The 23,603-nt window shown below is 41.8% G+C and overlaps 1 protein-coding gene across 1 annotated transcript; it reads right to left on the minus strand.

Annotated features, from left to right (window-relative positions):
• Window positions 1–1,971: 1,971 nt before the first annotated feature.
• On the minus strand, window positions 1,972–23,246 carry znf648 (zinc finger protein 648). The gene is made up of 2 exons (XM_071345989.1): window positions 22,992–23,246; window positions 1,972–11,518 (listed from the first exon to the last, which is right to left on the minus strand). The coding sequence occupies exons 1-2, from the start codon at window positions 23,062–23,064 to the stop codon at window positions 9,876–9,878; spliced, it is 1,716 nt and encodes a 571-aa protein (XP_071202090.1). The 5' UTR covers window positions 23,065–23,246; the 3' UTR covers window positions 1,972–9,875.
• Window positions 23,247–23,603: the final 357 nt, after the last annotated feature.

Here is a 23,603-nt window from a genome sequence, read left to right on the forward strand (position 1 = left end):
ATTGGGCCGTGAGGTGTTGCTTTGTTTGTTTTTTGAAACCAGGTTGCTGTTTACTTGAGCTATATGAGATGGAAGGAAGTTCCATGGCTCTGTATAATACTGTATGTTTCCTTGAATTTGTTCTGGACCTGGGGACTGTAAAAGGCCCCTGGTGGAATGTCTGGTGGGGTAAGTGTGTGTCAGTGCTGTGTGTAAGTTGACTATACAAACAATTTGTAATTTCCAACACAATGTTTCTTAGAAAAACAAGAAGCAATGCAGTCAGTCTTTACTCAACTCTTAGCCAAGAGAGACTGGCATGAATCACCAGCATACAGTACATGGACACACAGGCTTTGTTTAATGCCAGTGGCAGGTCATTGGTAAAACATAGAAAAGTAGAGGGCCAAGAGGGCTGCCCTGCGATACACCACACTTTACATGTTTAACATTAGAGAAGCTTCCATTTAAACCCCTAGTCTATTGACGCACCGATGCATAAATCTAAGTAACATAATAAAAAAATCCCCATCAAAATCCATCAGTTTAAGCTAGAGATACAGTATCAGTTTTTTTTAATGGGCTGCTTCTCAATCCACCACATCCGCCTATGTCGCCCTTCCACATCTGCGGTGACAAGTGGCAGAGCTACAGCGCTATTTGTCAGACCAGGAGGCATTTCGAAAATCTGTCTTCTCACAAAAACATTTGTAGCATCCGAACGGCTTGGCCTTTAGACTCATCTAAAGGTAACCCATACAACGAATGTAAGTATGGAGGTAGTTTTGTGCCAACAAAAATAAGGGGTTAAATATGTGTAAAAAAAAATATAAAATTCCTGATCTTTCTTATATCTCCAAGATATAGGACAGACAATTCAAAACCTTATTCCTTATGATACATTTTTTGATTGTCTGTTTTGCCATTCATGAATGTGTTATTCATGGGCCAGTAGTAAAGGTCAAATTCAATATTTTATCAAATAATTGTAACGGCTTTCGTTGGTGGAAGGTGAGGAGGACCAAAATGCAGCGTGGTTCGTATCCATAATATCTTTTAATTAGAATGAATACAAAATACAAAAAGAACAAGAGAATCAAAATGAAAACCGAAACAGTCCCGAATGGTGCAAACACTGAAACGGAAAATAGGAAACAATCACCCACACCACACAATGAAAAACAGGCTACCTAAATATGGCTCCCAATCATAGACAACGATAAACAGCTGCCTCTGATTGGGAACCACACCAGGCCAAACACATAGAAAACAAATAACCTAGAAAAAAGAACATAGACTGCCCACCCCAACTCACGCCCTGACCAACCTAACACAAAGACATAAAAAAGAAACTAAGGTCAGAACGTGACAATAATTAACTTTTTTTACCTAAAGGGGTCCTAAAATTCCAAATCAAATAGCTAAATGATCCATGGTATGACCTTTTTTTTAAAGGATTCAATATATGAGATTAGAACCCTTCCCCCCTCATTTTATTTTCAGGGTCTTATAGGGGGAAATGTATGTTGTGCATGTCACCAGTTCCATAGATTCTGTAATGTCTACTCTGCAGTGACTCTTGAACTGTATAAATGTATGTGTGTACATTGAAAGTATGTCTGTGGTAATGGATATGTGCTAATGTAGTTTGAGAAATGAAACCTGTCACTAACAAGGATCATCAGCAAGAGAAAAAACTAAATTAAGATTAGTTCTGATTCTGGTGGGTTGCTGGGGTTCAAATTCCCAACTCCTGTCAAACGTCTTGTCCAATATAACTTATAAGTAATACAAGCTCCATTGCCAATGTAACTGTGTGTCATAGTTGAACGAGAATTCTCAAAACCAAAAATTATTCCACTGAATCAATAACTTATCATGATTTATGCTTAGAGATTTCTGCTTGTACTGTTAATGAACATTTCAGCGCTTTAAAAATAAAATGTACTATAATGTTTACATTAAACATTCTCAAAAAACACAAACAATTGATTGTTATTCGCATTCTCTTTTATTTAAATTCTTGTTCTCTTTTACTCAAATCCAATTATACACATAACATCTATGTGTTACTGCAGCAGACAGCTACAGAAATCAGCTTGCAGCTTGTACAGTACAAATTATATATTTTTTTCATTCCCGCAATATTCGGTAGACCTTTGGTCTTCAAATAGAATATCAACTTGACACCTGAAATAAGATCCAACATTTTTCTGACATCTAGCAAATATTCACACAATATTTCTTGACACATATAAACAAACATAAAATGTGCCACCCTGGGCAAGAGGGCAAGGATGCCTCGTGTCAAGATTTTTTCTCACTAATGTATCTACACTAGGAAGTGAACACACTAGGAAGTGAACACACTAGGAAGTGAACACACTAGGAAGTGAACACACTAGTGACCAGAGCCTTGTTTATACCGGGCGCTAACATGCATCCAATTATTTGATTAATTTTCTTTCAAAATAATATAAATGTATTTATTTTAAAACAAAAATTGATGTCTAAAGTCAAGGGTGCCACCTGTCAATGATTTTAGAAGGTGGGATAATTTTGATTCAAATGGTTTCACTGTCTAGATATGTCTACATTTGTAAGATATCCAGACACAATGCAGGCCGTAGGAAGATGTTTGAGGGTGGGGGTGCTGCACTACAGACGGCTATATAAGTCCGTTAATATCGTACTAGTAAAGGCCCAGTGCACTACTTTTGTGGAGAAAAAATGAGGGGGTGCTGCGGCACCCTCAGCACCCCTACTTCCCACGGCTATGTGCCTGTCTACCTCTGGAGGTGGTCAGGAAGATCACAATCAGATCACAATGTGTCTTTTGATCGTCTACAAATGTGGGTACAATCAGGATGTGGACACAATCAGGACAAAGGGGGCTTGTTAGCACCAGGTATTAACAGCACTTTTGTAGTATCACATGAACTCCTAATGACCATTAGTCGGACAGCAGCTCTGAATGACGCCGCTCTGGTTTTCATTCAACCCAATCTCTTGATTATTGCATAGAAATAGTGAGTGAGTCTCTTACTGTATATTCTCATGTGCCTGGATGGCACTGATGGTATCTGATGGTATCAAAACTGTATTATTGAGTAAGTTGTGGATTGTAGTAAGACTTAAGGTTAACTACAGAGCACAGGCAGCGAGTGGCACCTTAATTGGGGAGGACGTGCTCATAGTAATAGCTGGAAGGGAATAAATGGAATGGTATCGAACACATCAAACCATTCCATTCACTCCATTCCAGCCATTATTATGAGCCGTTCTCCCGTTAGCAGCCTCCTGTGCTACAGAGGTATTGGGGGACCAATTTTCACAACGGATCACCAGGTCTTAGTAAGACAAATTACTGGACTTTCAAACCCACTTAAGGTCCCTGCTGTGAGCTTTAAAGTGCTTCAAAGGACGTCCATTGAATTCAATCTTGCTGGTCTAGATTTTCAGAAAAGGATGGCGCTTTCTGCATTATGTTATTCTGCACTCCTTTGCAATCAAGGTGTCCATACTCTTCATCAAAGAACACCAAAAACACAGGTAAAAAATACAAAAACAAAACCTGCCAAATCCATAACAAACAAAAATGTTATAAATTACATTCCATATTGTACTTTCAAAGATTCAGATTGTTCCCATACGATTAACCTTAGAACTGCACCCTCATTACTGATCTCCACTTCATATGCTACTAGGTGTGCTTGCCAAAAGGCAACCTATTTCCTATATAGTACATTATTTTTGACCAGGACCTAAAGGTGCCATTTGGGATGCACACTGCACTTGATAGGCTACTAGGTGTTCTTCTTAGAGGTGCTCATGTGTACAGTCGTGGCCAAAAGTTTTGAGAATGACACAAATATTAATTTTCACAAAGTCTGCTGCCTCAGTTTGTATGATGGCAATTTGCATATACTCCAGAATGTTGTGAAGAGTGATCAGATGAATTGCAATTAATTGCAAAGTCCCTCTTTGCCATGCAAATTAACTGAATCCCCCCCAAAAACATTTCCACTGCATTTCAGCCCTGCCACAAAAGGACCAGCTGACATCATGTCAGTGATTCTCTCATTAACACAGGTGTGAGTGTTGACGAGGACAAGGCTGGAGATCACTCTGTCATGCTGATTGAGTTCGAATAACAGACTGGAAGGTTCAAAAGGAGGGTGGTGCTTGGAATCATTGTTCTTCCTCTGTCAACCATGGTTACCTGCAAGGAAAAACGTGCCGTCATCATTGCTTTGCGCAAAAAGGGCTTCACAGGCAAGGATATTGCTGCCAGTAAGATTGCACCTAAATCAACCATTTATCAGATCATCAAGAACTTCAAGGAGAGCGGTTCAATTGTTGTGAAGAAGGCTTCAGGGCGCCCAAGAAAGTCCAGCAAGCGCCAGGACCGTCTCCTAAAGTTGATTCAGCTGCGGGATCGGGGCACCACCAGTACAGAGCTTGCTCAGGAATGGCAGCAGGCAGGTGTGAGTGCATCTGCACGCACAGTGAGGCGAAGACTTTTGGAGGATGGCCTGGTGTCAAGAAGGGCAGCAAAGAAGCCAATTTTCTCCAGGAAAAACATCAGGGACAGACTGATATTCTGCAAAAGGTACAGGGATTGGACTGTTGAGGACTGGGGTAAAGTCATTTTCTCTGATGAATCCCCTTTCCAATTGTTTGGTGCATCCGGAAAGCTTGTCCGGAGAAGACAAGGTGAGCGCTACCATCAGTCCTGTGTCATGCCAACAGTAAAGCATCCTGAGACCATTCATGTGTGGGGTTGCTTCTCAACCAAGGGAGTGGGCTCACTCACAATTTTGCCTAAGAACACAACCATGAATAAAGAATGGTACCAACACATCCTCCGAGAGCAACTTCTCCCAACCATCCAGGAACAGTTTGGTGACGAACAATGCCTTTTCCAGCATGATGGAGCACCTTGCTATAAGGCAAAAGTGATAACTAAGTGGCTCGGGGAACAAAACATCGATATTTTGGGTCCATGGCCAGGAATCTCCCCAGACCTTAATCCCATTGAGAACTTGTGGTCAATCCTCAAAAGTCGGGTGGACAAACAAAAACCCACAAATTCTGAAAAACTCCAAGCATTGATTATGCAAGAATGGGCTGCCATCAGACAGGATGTGGCCCAGAAGTTAATTGACAGCATGCCAGGGCGGATTGCAGAGGTCTTTAAAAAGAAGGGTCAACACTGCAAATATTGACTCTTTGCATCAACTTCATGTAATTGTCAATAAAAGCCTTTGACACTTATGAAATGCATGTAATTATACTTCAGTATTCCGTAGTAACATCTGACAAAAATATCTAAAGACACTGAAGCAGCAAACTTTGTGGAAATTAATATTTGTGTCATTCTCAAAACTTTTGGCCACGATTGTATAATCACTCCTCTAAAGTTTAGCCTTCACTAACCTACCATAAGCTACATGCTGTCAAACTACTAAACTGTCCAATTTTGATGCAACTGAATTGCTTTTTGGGGACAATAAAGATGAATTGTATTGTATTCTAGTCTACTCCATTCCAAGTCAAATACTGTATTGCAGAATAATAGAGATTTGAATAGAACTATGGGTCACCAGAAAGAAGGCATGCTCAAATGATGAAAACAAGAACAAACTGACATACTTTAAAAAATAAATTGATGAAAACAAGCTGTTGCTTGTGTCAATTAACTAGAGTGATCTATTTTATAAGAACAGGTAAAAAACAAAGTACATTTCAAACATATTGATACACTCAACTGTCATTCAGGGCAAAGTAATTCCTGGTAGTATATATTTTTCAGACAGTCTTTGTCAAGTTCACACAGAATAAATAAACTATGTAACCACAGTGTAGTAAACTAAATCCAATACTCTCCATCATTGAGGATGACAGATGACAGTTGATTTTTGTGGGTATTTTACCACATTTCTTATATAAGAGATCACAAATATTATAGAAAGCGGCATATAATTCCTGAACATCATACATCTTCCTTAACAATTTAGCTTTTTTCAGACAAACTCATGCTTGCATTAGCAGAAGTTTTTTAATATAGATTTTAGAATATTTTCAGAGGATGCTTAAGTAACTGTCCAGTGAAAATCTCCCTTTTAAACGTTCATATTCTGTTAACTCATACCCAAATGATGTTGTTGACTCATCCTATACTCGTATTTGTGGCCAAAGCATAAAAATTAAAAAATATATTTTTTAAACTACACCTCAGACTTGTATCTCAAACAGACCATTTAAAAAATGCTTGTTATTTCCTTATAGGGAATGAGTCTACTTGCATGAATATTTTTTATGACTGGTATACACCCACACCGCTCTGTTGTTGGGGTACGCCCACACCATTCTAACACAGAAAAACTGCTTTTTAAAATTAGCATTTTTTGGAAGGAAAACCTTTTCACTCATATTGTAATTAATTACAGGTCGTATTTCATAAAAATCTTTCTCCTTGACTTATTCCACATCTTGTTGTGTTACAGCCTGAATTGAAAATGTATTAAATAGATTTTATTCTCACCCATCTACCTACACACAATACCCCATAACGGCAAAGTGAAAACATCTTTTTAGATTTTTTTGCAAATGTACTCATTTACATAAGTATTCACATCCCTGATTCAATACTTTGTAGAAGCACCTTAGGCAGTGATTACAGCTGTGTCTTTCTGGGTAAGTCTCTAAGAGCGTTAAACAACTGGATTGTACAGTATTTGCATATTATTCTTTTTAAAATTCGGTTAAGTTGTTGATCATTGCTAGACAGCCATTTTCAAGTTGCCATAGATTTTCAAGCCGATATAAGTCAAAACTGTAACTAGGCCACTCAGGAACACTCAATGTCGTCTTGGTATGCAACTCCATTGTATACAGTGGCTTGCGAAAGTATTCACCCCCCCTTGGCATTTTTCCTATTTTGTTGCCTTACAACCTAGAATTAAAATAGATTTTTGGGGGGTTTGTATCATTTGATTTACACAACATGCCTACCACCTTGAAGATGCAAAATATTTTTTCTTGTGAAACAAACAAGAAATAAGACAAAAAAACTGAAAACTTGAGCGTGCATAACTATTCACCCCCCCAAAGTCAATACTTTGTAGAGCCACCTTTTGCAGCAATTACAGCTGCAGGTCTCTTGGGGTATGTCTCTATAAGCTTGGCACATCTAGTCACTGGGATTTTTGCCCATTCCTCAAGGCAAAACTGCTCCAGCTCCTTCAAGTTGGATGAGTTCCGATGGTGTACAGCAATCTCAATCCAACAGATTCTCAATTGGATTGAGGTCTGGGCTTTGACTGGGCCATTCCAAGACATTTAAATGTTTCCCCTTAAACCACTCAAGTGTTGCTATAGCAGTATGCTTAGGGTCATTGTCCTGCTGGAAGGTGAACCTCTGTCACAGTCTCAAATCCGGAAGACTGAAACAGGTTTACCTCAAGAATTTCCCTGTATTTAGCGCCATCCATCATTCCTTCAATTCTGACCAGTTTCCCAGTCCCTGCCAATGAAAAACATCCCAACAGCATGATGCTGCCACCACCATGCTTCACTGTGGGGATGATGTTCTCGAGGTGATGAGAGGTGTTGGGTTTGCACCAGACATAACATCTTCCTTGATGGCCAAAAGCTCAATTTTAGTCTCATCTGACCAGAGTACCTTCTTCCATATGTTTGGGGAGTCTCCCACATGCCTTTTGGCGAACACCAAACATGTTTACTTATTTCTGGCCACTCTTCCATAAAGCCCAGCTCTGTGGAGTGTACGGCTTAAAGTGGTCCTATGGACAGATACTCCAATCTCTGCTCTGAAGCTTTGCAGCTCCTTCAGGGTTATCTTTGGTCTCTTTGTTGCCTCTCTGATTAATGCCCTCCTTGCCCGGTCCGTGAGTTTTGGTGGGCGGCCCTCTCTTGGCAGGTTTGTTGTGGTGCCATAGTCTTTCCATTTTTAAATAATGAATTTAATGGCGCTCTGTGGGATGTTCAAAGTTTCTGATATTTTTTTATAACCCAACCCTGATCTGTACTTCTCCACAACTTTGTCCCTGACCTGTTTGGAGACCTCTTTGGTCTTCATGGTGCAACTTGCTTGGTGGTGTCCCTTGCTTAGTGGTGTTGCAGACTCTGGGGCCTTTCAGAATACGTATACAGTGATCCCTCGCCACTTCGCGGTTCACTTATCGCGGATTCGCTATTTCGCGGATTTTCATAATGCATTTTTTTTTTTTTTTTGGTGCATTGTGCTCTGCATTCTGATTCGCTAAAAACTCACTCCCGCTTCTTGTATCAAAACATGCTACGAATTGTGCTATCATTTTGTCGTCTCGTGCAGTTATGTGTACGTACATAAAACAGCTTGGCAAATTTACATTAAGTTGGCCAAATTATCTTGTAATTTCGAACATCTCCTAAACCCATAATGTCGACGAAACGGCCTACACGTGAGTCACTGTATTTGTATACATGTAATAGTTGCTAATTGTAAAAAAAAAAAAAGTTTTCTATTTCGCGGATTTCACTTATCGCGGGTCATTTTCGGAACGTAACCCCCGCGATAAACGAGGGATTACTGTATATACTGAGATCATGTGACAGATCATGTGACACTTAGATTGCACACAGGTGGACTTTATTTAACTAATTATGTGACATCTGAAGGTAATTGGTTGGACCAGATCTTATTTAGGGGCTTCATAGCAAAAGGGGTAAATACATATGCACGCACCACTTTTCTGTTTTTGAGTTTTTTGAAACAAGTTATTATTTTCATTTCACTTCACCAATTTTGACTATTTTGTGTATGTCCATTACATGAAATCCAAATAAAAACCCATTCAAATTACAGGTTGTAATGCAACAAAATACGAAAAATGCCAAGGGGGTGAATACTTTTGCAAGGCCTTGTGTTTTAGGTTATTGGCCTTGTGTTTTAGGTTTTTGTCCTGCTGAAAGGTACATTTGTCTCCCAGTGTCTGTTGGAAAGCAGACTGGACCAGGTTTTCCTGTGCTTAGCTCTATTCCATTCCCTTGTCCTTGCCGATAACAAGCATACACATAACATGATGCAGCCACCACCATGCTTGAAAATATGAAGAGTGGTACTCAGTGATGTGTTGTGTTGGATTTGCCCCAAACATAATGCTTTGTATTCAGGACAAAAAGTGAATTGCTTTGCCACATTTTTTGCAGTTTTACTTTAGTGCCTTATTGCAAACAGGATGCATGATTTGGAATATTTTTATTCTGTACAGGCTTCCTTCTTTTCAATCTGTCATTTAGGTTAGTATTGTGGAGTAACTACAATGTTCTTGATCCATCCTCAGTTTTCTCCTATCACAGCCATAAAAGGAAAGTTCCACCCCAAAACCATCTTTTGGTATTTGTTTCATTAGTCCATTTTTTATACAGTCCCAAAATGTTTTCCATGTCAGCAATCAAGTTTTCAAGATATACAACTTCAAGATAAAATACAGAAACACAACGTGTATGATGCATTGAGCATCATATGATGCAAATTGCAACATAATTTGATGCAAAATGCATCATACCGGCTGAGGGCACTTGTGAAAAAGGAAAGGGGTGTGAATACTTTCTGAAGGCACTGTATTTTAAGGCTTAGCAGCCTAGCAGGATGTTTTCCTTCAAAAAAGGTGCTATCTACCTGGAACCAAAAAGGGTTATCCTATGGGGACAGCCGAAGAACCCTTTGGGAACACTTTTTTCTGAGAGCGTAGCATGTAGAGATCAGTAAGGTTGATTAGACCAACTGTTTGTACTGTATGAGAGGGTAGCTCCCAAACAGCATAAATAAGTCTTCAGTGTTTTCAACAACAGAAGCAGCAGCAGCAGTAGCAGCAGCAGCAGTAGGGTCATTCATGGCTCACCATGTGCTCTGTGAGCTGAGAGGCACACTGGAAAGCCTTGTCACACTCCACACAGACAAAGATCCTCCCGGCACACGTCTGCTCTTGGTGGCGCTTCAGAGCAGCCGTGCGGCTGAAGGACATGCTGCAGCCTGTGCAGTCGTAGGGCCTCTCTCCGGTATGGACACGCTGGTGACGGACCAGGCGGGACACCATGGCGAATGCCACCCCGCACTGAGGACACTTGTGGGGGCGGATGCCGCTGTGTACGGCCTGGTGCTCCAGCAGGTTGGAGGACTTGGTGAAGGACTTGGTGCAGACCAGGCAGGTGTAGGGTCTCACCCCGGTGTGCACCTTCTGGTGCTCTGCCATGCGGCTGGCCACGGCAAAGGCTTTCCCGCAGATGGGACAGCAGAAGGGCCGCTCGCCCAGGTGAGTGCGCTCATGGCGGAGCAGGGACAGTGGCTTGTTGAAGGTCTTGCCGCACTGCGTGCACGGGAAGGGTTTTTCATTGGTGTGCATGTTGCGCTCATGCTTCCGCAGGTCCGAGGAGCGCACAAAGTCCTTGCTGCAGGTCTCGCAAACGTACGGTTTCTCTCCGGTGTGCGTGCGAATGTGCTTGCGGTAATCAGAGGACCAGATGTACGTCTTTTCACAGAAGGGGCAGTGGTACGGTCTCTCTCCAGTGTGCAGGCGCTTGTGCTGCTGCAGTGTGCCTTGGTGAGAATAGGCTTTGCCACACAGGTCACATATATGAGGCTTCAGGCCACTATGAGTATCCAGATGACTCTGCAGATTGCTGGACTTCTTAAAGGCCCAGTTGCAGTGAGTGCACTTGTAGGGCCGGTTCTCTGTGTCTCCCTCCACTCCACGTTTCTTCATGGCAGCAAACACTATAGGCACCTTATACTCACAGGCATCAATCATGGCCATAGCCTTGTTTAGTGGAGGGGGAATGACTAGCGGTTCTCCACCCTTCCAATTCCCCTTGTTCCCACGTACATCGCGCACATCATGACGAACATCAGACAGAACCTCCTTGGTTTTGGGCCTGATCTCTCTCACCAGACGCAGCTTCAGATCAGAAGGATCACCGCTACACACTTTCCTCTGCAGAAGTCTTTTAGTACCATTCTTGATGTTGCCTTCCTCCTGTTGTGACGAGTCTGAGTAGACCCCCTCCAGACCTGTAGAACCTCTCCTATTGGCAACATTATGTTCAATGGCTGCGGGTGAACCTGGAGGACTACAGAGGTCCTGATTGGGAGACAGTCTCTTGTCTTTTCCAGAGTTGAGCCCAGCAAACTTCTCAGCCAGAGTCCATGTAGGTGTTTGTGGGTTTAAATAAATCATCCCAGTGTAGCTACTACCTGAGAGGGAGTCAGTATCGTCATTATCAGATGGGTTAGAGTCACTTTCCACTTTGTGAGCAGTGTTGACTTTTACACTCTCTGAGGGCACGTGGGAAACGTAGTGCATTTTGTTTATTAAGTTTTTCCTGATACTTCTCTTTGAAATGTACACTTTATCAACAAACCTTTCTGAGGTCCATGAAGGCATTTCTTCAGCCATACTGGATATTATAGAGGTGGTGAACGTGGCTTGAGGCTGAAAAGGGATTTTCCCTGAACTCACCTCCTTGGCAGTGCCTGGAAGAAAAACACAAAAACAAATACAGTTAACTATCCACCACAGTGAGGATAAAAATTGTAATGCTATATGACCAAAGGTTTCACAATAAGTAGTAATGTTATTGAGTTCATCACACATGCAAAATATGAGTTTAGTAAGTGTTATGAAGCATCTATGAATGTTTGTAACGCATCTATGAAGGGTTTATTAAAGTTTTAGTGCTCTGCGAAAACTGCCACTATACCAAACGGCCTAAGAAGAGACAAGCTGTCTGTGTGCAGCTCATAACAGGCTCATATGAAGCATATGAATTCCAATAACTGGTGCTGTTTGTCGTGAAATAACCAAGTGTCGGCCGAAGAAGATGTGGATGTGGTGGTTCAAAATAGAAGAGAAATGAAATATGTAATAAAATATAGATGACTTTATGAAATCAATTAAATGTACAGAATATTGGACACACCTACTCATTCAAGGGGTTTTCTTTATTGTTACTACATTGTAGAATAATAGTGAAGACATCAAAACTATGAAATAACACATATGTAATCATGTAGTAACCAAGAAAGTGTTAAACAAATCAAAAGTAGCCACCCTTTGCCTTGATGACAGCTTTGCACACTCTTGGCATTCACTCAACCATAACATAATATGCTATATTCATTTCAAATCAGATCAAATCAAACTTTATTTGTCACATGTTAGAGTTAGGCTTAGGCAGGTTACCTTGGCTTCTTTGGGCACAGGGACTATGGTGGTCTGCTTGAAACATGAATTTTGTCCCATTCCTCCTGACAGAGCTGGTGTAACTGAGTCAGGTTTGTAGGCCTCCTTGCTCGCACACGCTTTTTCAGTTCTGCCCACAAATCTCCTATAGGATTGAGGTCAGGGCTTGTGATGGCCATTACAATACATTTACTTTGTTGTCCTTCAGCCATTTTGCCACAACTTTGGAAGTATGCTTGGGGTCATTGTCCATTTGGAAGACCCATTTGCGACCAAGCTTTAACTTCCTGACTGATGTCTTGAGATGTTGCTTCAATATATCCACATAATTTTCCTACCTCATGACGCCATCTATTTTGTGAAGTGCACCAGTCCCTCCTGCAGCAAAGCACGCCCACAATATGATGCTGCCGCTCTTGTTCTTCACGGTTGGGATGGTGTTCTTCAGCTTGCAAGCCTCCCCCTTTTTCCTCCAAACATAACGATGGTCATTATGGCCAAACAGTTCTATTTTTGTTTCATCAGACCAGAGGACATTTCTCCAAAAAAGTTTGATCTTTGTCCCCATGTGCCAAATACAGTGTATACTTTACCGTGAAATGCTTACTTACAAGCCCTTAACCAACAGTGCAGTACAAGATGAGTTAAGAAAATATTTACCAAATTAACTAAAGTAAAAAATTATAAAAAGTAACACAATAACATAACAATAACGAGGCTATATACAGGGGGTACCGGTACCGAGTCAGTGTGCGGGGGTACAGGTTAGAGGTAATTTGTACATGTAGGTAGGGGTGAAGTGACTATGCATAGATAATAAACAGCGAGTAGCAGCAGTGTACAAAACAAATGGAGGGGGGGTTGATTAATTGTTCAGCAGTCTTATGGCTAGGGGATAGAAGCTGTTAAGGAGCTTTTGGTACTAGACTTGGTACCCCGGTACCATTTGCCGTGAGGTAGCAGTGGTCCCGTGTGGCTCAGTTGGTAGAGCATGGCGCTTGCAACGCCAGGGTTGTTGGTTCATTTCCCACGGGGGGACCAGGATGAATATGTATGAACTTTCCAATTTGTAAGTCGCTCTGGATAAGAGCGTCTGCTAAATGACTTAAATGTAAATGTAAAACAGTCTATGACTTGGGTGACTGGAGTCTCTGACAATTTTATGGGCTTTCCTCTGACACCGCCTATTATATAGGTCCTGGATTGCAGGAAGTTTGGCCCCAGTGATGTACTGGGCCGTACGCACTACCCTCTGTAGCGCCTTATGGTCAGATGCCGAGCAGTTGCCATACCAGGTGGTGATGCAACCAGTCAGGATGCTCTCGATGGTGCAGCTGTATGACTTCTTGAGGATCTGGGGACCCATGCCAAATCTTTTCGGTCTCCTGAGGGGGAAAAGGTTTTGTCGTGCCCTGTTCACGACTGTCTTGGTGTGTTTGGACCATGATAGATTGTTGGTGATCTGGACAACAAGGAACTTGAAACTTTCGACCCTCTCCACTACAGCCCCGTCGATGTTAATGGGGGCCTGTTCGGCCCGCCTTTTCCTGTAGTCCACAATCAGCTCCTTTGTCTTGCTCACATTGAGGGAGAGATTGTTGTCCTGGCACCACACTGCCAGTTCTCTGACCTCCTCCCTATAGGCTGTCTCATCGTTGTCGGTAGTAAGGCCTACCACTGTTAATGAGGGTGTAAGAGTCGTGTTTGGCCACGCAGTCATGGGTGAACAGGGAGTACATGAGGGGACTAAGTACACACCCCTGAGGGGCCCCAGTGTTGAGGATCAGCGCGGCAGACGTGTTGTTGCCTACCCTTACAACCTGGGGGCGGCCCGTCAGGAAGTCCAGGATCCAGTTGCAGAGGGAGGTGTTTAGTCCCAGAGTCCTTAGCTTAGTGATGAGCTTCATGGGCACTATGGTGTTGAACGCTGAGCTGTAGTCAATTAACAGCATTCTCACATAGGTGTTCCTTTTGTCCAGGTGAGAAAGAGCAGAGTGGAGTGCAATTGAGATTGCATCATCTGTGGATCTGTTGGGGCGGTATGCGAATTGGAGTGGGTCTAGGGTATCCGGGAGGATTCTGTTGATGTGAACCATGACCAGCCTTTCAAAGCACTTCATGACGACTGATGTGAGTGCTACGGAACGGTAATCACTTAGGCAGGTTACCTTGGCTTCTTTGGGCACAGGGACTATGGTAGTCTGCTTGAAACATGAATTTTGTCCCATTCCTCCTGACAGAGCTGGTGTAACTGAGTCAGGTTTGTAGGCCTCCTTGCTCGCACACGCTTTTTCAGTTCTGCCCACAAATCTCCTATAGGATTGAGGTCAGGGCTTGTGATGGCCATTACAATACATTTACTTTGTTGTCTTTCAGCCATTTTGCCACAACTTTGGAAGTATGCTTGGGGTCATTGTCCATTTGGAAGACCCATTTGCGACCAAGCTTTAACTTCCTGACTGATGTCTTGAGATGTTGCTTCAATATATCCACATAATTTTCCTACCTCATGACGCCATCTATTTTGTGAAGTGCACCAGTCCCTCCTGCAGCAAAGCACGCCCACAATATGATGCTGCCGCTCTTGTTCTTCACGGTTGGGATGGTGTTCTTCAGCTTGCAAGCCTCCCCCTTTTTCCTCCAAACATAACAATGGTCATTATGGCCAAACAGTTCTATTTTTGTTTCATCAGACCAGAGGACATTTCTCCCAAAAAGTTTGATCTTTGTCCCCATGTGCAGTTGCAAACCGTAGTATGGTTTTTTTATGCCGGTTTTGGAGCAGTGGCTTCGTCCTTGCTGAGCGGCCTTTCAAGTTATGTCGATATAGGACTCGTTTTACTGTGGATATAGATACTTTTGTACCTGTTTCCTCCAGCATCTTCACAAGGTCCTTTGCTGTTGTTATGGGATTGATTTCCACTTTTCGCACCAAAGTACGTTCATCTCTAGGAGACAGAACGCGTCTCCTTCCTGAGTGGTATGACGGCTGCGTGGTCCCATGGTGTTAATACTTGCGTACTATTGTTTGTACAAATGAACGTGGTACCTTCAGGCATTTCGAAATTGCTCCAAAGGATGAACCAGACTTGTGGAGGTCTACACTTTTTTTTTCTGAGGTCTTGGCTGATTTCTTCTGATTTTCCCATGATGTCAAGCAAAGAGGCACTGAGTTTGAAGGTAGGCCTTGAAATACATCCAATTTTCCAAGCTGTTTAAAGGCACAGTCAACTTAGTGTATGTAAACTTCGGGCCTACTGGAATTGTGATGCAGTGAATTATAAGTGAAATAATCTGTCTGTAAACAATTGTCAAAAAAATTACTTGTGTCATGCACAAAGTAGATGTCCTAACAGACTTGCCAAAACTATAGTTTGTTAACAAGAAATTTGTGGAATGGTTGAAAAACGAGTTTTAATGACTCCAACCTAAGTGTATGTAAACTTCCGACTTCAACTGTAGGTATTACAGACTCAGTCAGTGAGAGGTTGAAAATGTCACTGAAGACACTTGCCAATTGGTCCACGCATGCTTTGAGTACACGTCCTGGTAATCCATCTGGCCCCGCGGCTTTGTGAATGTTGACCTGTTTAAAGTTTGACCTTTCTGGATTTCCCTTTGTAGTCCGTAATAGTTTTCATGACCTGCTACAATACAAAGAGCGTCAAAGCCGGTGTAGTAGGATTCAATCTTAATCCGGTATTGACGCTTTGCTTGTTTGATGGTTCGTCTGAGGGCATAGTGGGATTTCTTATAGGCGTCCGGATTAGTGTCTCGCTCCTTGAAAGCGGCAGCTCTAGCCTTTAGCTCGATGCAGATGTTGCCTGTAAAACCACCCCTACCTTGTCACAACACAACCGATTGGCTCGAACACATTAAGTGTCACAGATCCCTCAGAAACTTGAATTACGCACACCTGACCCCTATTCCCAGTGATTAGAAATTGTATAAGTGTCACGACTTCCGCCGAAGTCGGGTCCTCTCCTTGTTCGGGCAGCGTTTGGCGGTCGGTGTCACCATCATCGATACACTTTTCATTTTCCATGTGTTTTTTCTTGTTTTTCCTCACACCTGGTTTCAATTCCCTCAATCATTTGTTGTGTATTTAACCCTCCGTTCCCCCCATGTCTTTGTGTGGATTTGTTTATTGTAAGTGCATGTGCACGTGTTGTTTGGTGCGCGACGGGTTTTTGTACCCAATTATTCTTGTTATTTTTATGCCGTGGGTTTTGCTATTAAACTGCTCCGGCTATTACCAAGTTCTGCTCTCCTGCGTCTGACTTCCCTGCCAGTGTCCTGTCGATTATTGTTGCAATGTCCGTTGGTGCGTGAGTACCTGTACTGTGTGTTTTGGCTTTCGTGCCATTGTGGATTGCGCAGATGATAATGGGTCTCGTCCCGTGTTGTGCGCTAGTGTTATTTATTTGAGGTACTCCTCGCACTTTTGTTTGGGTTTCACCCCTGTGTGTTGTATATGTGTTTGTTTGGTCTTCGTTCCCGTGCCTTTACACGGCACGCCGTAATTTGGGTAAGAAATAAAAAAGCCTATTACGCATTCATGCACCTGTCTCCTGAATCATTCATACCAGCATGACATTAAGAAGGAAAGAAATTCCGCAAATTAACTTTTAACAAGGTATAGCTGTTAATTGAAATGCATTCCAGAGGACTACCTCATGAAGCTGGTTGAGAGAATGCCAAGCGTGTGCAAAGCTGTTATCAAGGCAAAGGGTGGCTACTTTGAAGAATATCAAATAGAAAATATATTTTGATTTGTTAACTTTTTTGATTACTACATGATTCCATATGTGTTATTTCATAGTTTTGAAGTCTTCACTATTATTCTACAATGTAGAAAATAGTAAAAAATAAAGAAAAACTCTGGAATGAGTAGGTGTGTCCAAACTTTTGACTCGTACTGCATATGAAATAAAAATAAATAAGGGGCACAATTTACCTGAACTGAAACAAAACCAATGACTTTATTACACAGTGCTTATTGACAGATTTCAAAACAATACTGCCCACATGTCACTTAAGCCAAAAGCTGGCATTTTGCTCCATATGTTTCTAAATACATAACAGTCTAGCTACTTTAAGTATATATGCACATTAGCCTATGGCTCTAGCTGTCTCTGTGGCTCCGGAATCCGGAATTAATTAACTATCTATTCATGTATTGCACATTTCGTCACAATTTAGTTTGAACGTTAGTTTTGGGACTGATGCCCAGCTGAGCATTCTACTCAATGCCGTATCAATTGATGCTGATGAAGATTTTATCTAAAGTGCATTACTGTGGCTTGGAAACACGATGTCATTTCAAAAGGAGGCAAATAATTAGTAGGACAAGCTTTAGTCATCATTGTGATGTCTCCAGATTGATTGAAGATGCAGTATAACTTTAGCTAGCTGGCTAAGATTAAGGGGAGAGCACCGACATTTTAGCTAGCTAACGTTAGGATTGCTAGCTATTTTTGACGAACTTTGCTAGCTCATGGTAACATAGCCGTCTCTCTAAAGTAAACTTGACCACATAATGATGGCAAAGTTGTTTTTGACTAATTATTTGTCAACGTTATATGTCTAGTAATTATTTATCTTGATTCAATAAGTATTCAACCCATTTGTTATGGAAGGCCTAAATAGATTCAGGAGTAAAACGTTGCATAAATGTACAACAAATTGCAATAAAAACAATTCCATATGTTAGGCTAGTATGGCATTGTCATTGCCCTCCAGCTGGTAATACACTCGTGTCCCCTGTCTACCGGTTCATACATAAAACATCCTCCATTCGGGTTGCAAATGCGTCTGTTTCCTGCTTAACTCGATTTAATTGCTCGCTGGTCAAAAAAACAGAAAATATGCAACATTTTCCACCACCGCTTTCGAATTTTCTGCCAGCTTCCTTATGTTGTATATCACGTTCAGACATTCAGTTGCAGCAGTCTTGTTTACCCCTGGCTGAACAAGGTGCGCAACATCAGGAAGTAGCATTTTTTTTAAATTAAAGTTGCAATATGCAGAAATTGATTCGCCATTTCCTGGTTGCTAAAATTCTAATAGTTTGCCTAATTTCAGTTTATGGGCCAAAACAAGCAATGTATAGTGTACAGAATCATTGTACCATCTAAACCGCTGAAACATATATTTTCAATAACCCCAAATATTGTATTTTCAGCTTTTTGAATCTGGTGTACAAAACTGAAAGTAAAAGACACATAAGAGTGCACATAGGACTGATCTACCACTTCTTAGACCTGCTTTCAATGATAATGACAGATCTATAACTCATATTTCTATGTGAATTTGGAGGATCGCCCAAAAATGTACATATTGTAACTTGAAGAAAGTAGGGGAGAGTGGGATAAGAAAGTAAGGGAGAGTTGGAGAGCCAAGGGATTAGTTGAGCCACCCATTGTTCCTAGGAAACCATACAAAACATTTATAATTTGACCAAATATTCTGGAAAAGGTCATAATTTCATGGAATCTGTGATGGAAGAAACATGGAAAAAGTGGTAAGCAAGTTCGTTCCCCCAAAATTATTTGTACAAAGTCAAATGAATTTATTGTGTTATAGGTTTCACGATCCTTGTATCTAAACCAAAGTAGATTGTTTTAAGATTGTTTTATACATCAGTTGGGGTCTCTATAAGCTACAATATGAGGTCCTAAACCTAGCATGAAAGTGCATCCTTGTAGCTGTGTGGGCTAATATAGTCAAAATGTTTGCCTTGGGGTATATTGAGCACTTGGCCATGGGGTAAGTTGAGCCAATGGCCACCATACCCATTCAAATGATGATAAACAAAATCCGTTTTATGCATAATATGCATAGTATTTTAGCAATATGTAATTTTTATGAACTCAAGATAGTGCTTTTTTTTATTGTTACAGATCAGCTATCATGCCCCATAAACGAAACAAGCAGGGGAGACAGAGAGCTGGTTTCAAGCGCAGCTACCCAATCGCCCTGTGCTTGAAACCAGCTCTCTGTCTCCCCTCGTGTTCATTACGCTCATGTTATTATTTTTATATTATTTCTCACTGCATTGTTAGGAAGGGCCTTAACCTTAACCTTATAAGTAAAACTCCAATTAGGAAGGGTAAGTAAGCATTTCACTGTTAGTCTACACCTGTTGTTTACGAAGCATGTGACAAATACAATTTGATTTGACTTCCTTGACTGCTCTCTCAAGAACCTCAAGGGGGACCAGACCCCTGGTTTTTATTGCAAAGGACCACCGGAGGAGGCAGGTAGCTGGGTCGAGGGGCAGGCAGAAGGTCATACACATGGGGTCCAAAAGGGCAACAGTGCAGGCAAGGAAAAGGCTAGTAACGTAGTCCGGGAGATCAGGCAATAGGTAGATAACAGGAAATCCGATAGGCTAAAGTACAGGCAGGGAATAGGCAAAAGGTGTCGTTAGTGAGGCAGGCAAAAACTATCATACACGGGAGGAGTAAATCAAGGGAAACCACAGAACTCCGAAAGCCGTGTGTCACAAAACAAACAATACCTCACAGTGATGGGGTGCAAAGAACTGAACTAAATTGTGTGTGATAATGACATACAGGTGTGTGAACAGGTGATTATAATTCAGGTAATTCATGTAATTCAGCTGCGTTCAGGGGATCGAGGTGTTTGAGAGTGTGAGCTGGAAAGTGAGCTGCGTTCAGGGGATCTACGTGTTTGAGGGTGTGAGTTGGAAGCAGACGTTACAATGAGGAATAAATACACAATGAGTGACAATAACTTGGCTATATACACGGGGTACCAGTACCGAGTCGATGTGCCGATGTACAAGATAATTGAGGTAGATATATACATATACGTAGGGATAAAGTGATTAGGCAACAGGATAGATAATAAACAGTAACAGCAGCGTATCTGATGAGTGAAAAGAGTTAGTGCAAAAAGGTTCAATGCAGATAGTTTGGGTAGCTATTGGTTAACTATTTAGCAGTCTTATGGCATGGGTGTATAAGCTGTTCAGGTTCCTTTTGGTTCCAGACTTGGTGCATCGGTAGCAGAAAGAACAGTATATGACATGGGTGGCTGGAGTATTTGACAATTTTTAGGACCTTCTTCTGACACCGCCTAGTATAGAGGTCCTGGATGGCAGGGAGTTCGGCCTCAGTGATGTTCTGGGCCGTACGCACTACCCTCTGTAGTGCCTTGTGGTCGGATGCCAAGCAGTTGCCATACCAAGCGGTGATGCAGCCAGTCAAGATGCTCTCAATGGTGCAGCTGTAGAACTTTTTGAGGATCTGAGGGCCCATCCCAGGGTACTTTGTTTAGTGATGTGTTTGGAGGGCACTATGGTGTTGAACGCTGAGCTGTAGTCAAAGAACAGCATTCTCATGTAGGTGTGCCTTTTGTCCAGTTGGGAAAGGGCAGTGTGGAGTGCAATAGAGATTGCGTTATCTGTGGATCTGTTGGGGCGGTTTGCGAATTGGAGTGGATCCATGGTGTCTGGGATTATGGTGTTGATGTGAGCCATGACCAGCCTTTCAAAGCATTGCTTGGCTACAGATGTGACTTCTACGGGGCGATAGTAATTTAGACAGGTTACCTTGGCGTTCTTGGGCACATGGACTCTGGTTGTCTGCTTGAAACATGTAGGTATTACAGACTGGGTCAGGGAGAGTTTGAAAATGTCAGTGAAGACACTTGCCAGCTGGTCAGTGCAAGACACTTGCCACTCCTCAGTAAAAGGCACATGAAAGCCCGCTTGGAGTTTGCCAAAAGGCACCTAAAGACTCTCAGACCATGAGAAAGCCTGATGAAACCAAGATTGAACTCTTTGGCCTGAATGCCAAGCGCCACGTCAGGAGGAAACCTGGCACCATCCCTACGGTGAAGCATTGTGGTGGCAGCATCATGCTGTGGGGATGTTTTTCAGCGGCAGGGACTGGGAGACGAGTCAGGATCGGGGCAAAGATGAACAGAGAAAAGTAAAAAGAAATCATTGATGAAAAAATGCTTCAGAGCGCTCAGGACCTCAGACTGGGGCACAGGTTCACCTTCCAACAGGACAACGACCCTAAGCACACAGCCAAGACACCTCAGGAGTGGCTTCGGGACAAGTCTTTGAATGTCATTAAGTGGCCCAGCCAGAGCCTGAACTTGAATCCAATTGAACATCTCTGGAGAGACCTGTAAAGCTACGCTCCCAATCCAGCCTGACAGAGCTTGAGAGGATCGGCAGAGAAGAATGGGAGAAACTCGCCAAATACAGGTGTGCCAAGCTTGTAGAGTCATACCCAAGAAGACTCAAGGCTGTAATCGCTGCCAAGGGTGCTTCAACAAAGTACCGAGTAAAGGGTCTGAATACTTTTGTAAATGTGATATTTCAGTATTTATGTTTAATAAATTAGCAAATATTTCTAAAAAACTGTTTTTGCTTTGTCATTATGAGGTATTGTGTGTAGAATGATGAGGGCAAAAATATTTAATACATTTTTGAATAAGGTTGTAACATAACAAAATGTGGAAAAAGTCAAGGGGTCTGAATACTTTCCGAAGGCACTGTATATCTGAACGTAGGCATATATTTAATATATGCAATACACCATAATGCCATTCCATTAATTAACTTTGGCCTACTAGCAGCATCACAGGACAACATTACCCACTTACCCCAAGGTGGCTCAATTTACCCTGTCCCTATGCTTAATTTACACCATACATACACCAAGTTGTGCCAAGAGACCACTTTTTTGGGACTAGCTATGTTTTCAAAACTGTTATGTTTATATTAATTCAGATTATTTCAAGGGATACACAACATCCTGAAATATATGTACATATATTTGTTAGAAAGATGTAAAAAATTAAATGTAAAAATGTAAAAAATTGTGCAAAATACCCCACTCTCCCCTACGCATATTTCCCCCATTTGTTTTAGTCCTGTGGGCCATTAATAAATCAAGTTAAGGAGGAAACCAACCTTTACAGCCTGAATGGAGGATGTTTTATGTACGAAATGGTCGCAGGGTTACACGAGCAGGACGTCAATGGCAATGACTAGGACGTAAGGAATAATAGCGCCATTATTCTTAACAGGGCTAGATTTTTTGACTAGGAGGTTAACAGTAACCTCATACAGTTCCCAAAGCTTCTGTGGCACTGGCCCAAAGTCATGCAATGCATACAACGCATTTCTAACACAATGTAGACATAATGTGCATAATTAGAATTTATAACATACTTTAAGTCAAATGCAGTGCAGAAATAAATCACATTTGGACAATAAATATCTTAAATTACAGTAAACCAACAGGTTGCCCAACTCTTATTTGGTGGGGACCCCATGCGATGAACTCTATATAATGCAACGTCTATGATGTTAATAAGTTTCATCCGATTTTACTCTATTGTAGGCTAATATTAATTCCGTATGTAAAATTTCTCAATAAAAGGCTACTGTTTGCTTATACGCTACTTAGATATAAACGACAATAATGACAGCAGTCAAATGCGCTGATGACGGGAGAGACCGGGCAAGTTATGGGCAAGTTATGTTTAACCGCTGATGAGGGGTATCCTAGTAATGGGGGTGGAGGGGATCCTAATAAATAATACATGCACTGGTGATCCTTAAAATCTATATAAGACTATAATAAATAAGAAGCTCAGCGCCTACAGGCCATTTCATAAACTGTCAGCATACATGCCATCTCTTTCTCACTACAACGTTTAGTCATCAGAGCTTGATCTGTCCATTCATTCAGTCATAGGCTGCATTCTGCCGCTTACCTCGACAACGTCCTCCTATCTCCCCGTAGGCAAACCATAAGCATCCTCCTGTCGGCGTGCGAACCATAGTCATTTAGAGATGCCCACTCGGAGTGGGCGGAGTCAAAGTGAAAGAACGTGGGGACAGCAGTGTCACTTACGCCTTTAGTAAGCAGTTTTATGCCGCGTTCAAAACAATTTGGAACTTGGAAGTCGACTTTAGAGCGTTCAAGACAACTAGGAACTCTGGAAAAAACCATGTGAACGTTCATCCAACTCGGAATTACAATTCGGAAACTCGGAATCTTTCCAGAGCTCCTCCTTTCCGACGTGAAGATCACTGACGTCATTATTTGACCTCATTTTCCCCGAGTTCCCAGTTGTCCTGAATGCACCATTAGACTCTTGCAAGCCGACACCAACATTAAGTCATGATCCTAGTTCATGATCTGTATGCCTATACCAGGGTATTTATGTGACCCACTGACCCATATTTGATGAAGACATATTGACACTGCGGTCTCTCCCGTCATTTGTCCGTATTTTTACAGTGATTGACTTTATTATAGGTTGTATTAACTTATACATACTGTATATAGACTCTCTATATATCGTATTCACAGCAATTTCGTT

This window comes from Salvelinus alpinus, chromosome 16 (genome assembly GCF_045679555.1).
Source record: "Salvelinus alpinus chromosome 16, SLU_Salpinus.1, whole genome shotgun sequence".
Taxonomy (NCBI): Eukaryota; Metazoa; Chordata; class Actinopteri; order Salmoniformes; family Salmonidae; genus Salvelinus; species Salvelinus alpinus.

Bases quoted from the DNA above. Each gene is read 5' to 3' on its own strand.
- znf648 (XM_071345989.1), bottom strand. From the start codon at position 23,064: ATGACTATGGTTCGCACGCCGACAGGAGGATGCTTATGGTTTGCCTAC. The intron at 11,519-22,991 runs GTAAGCGGCAGA...TTTTTCTTCCAG, and splicing joins GATAGGAGGACGTTGTCGAG to GCACTGCCAAGGAGGTGAGT.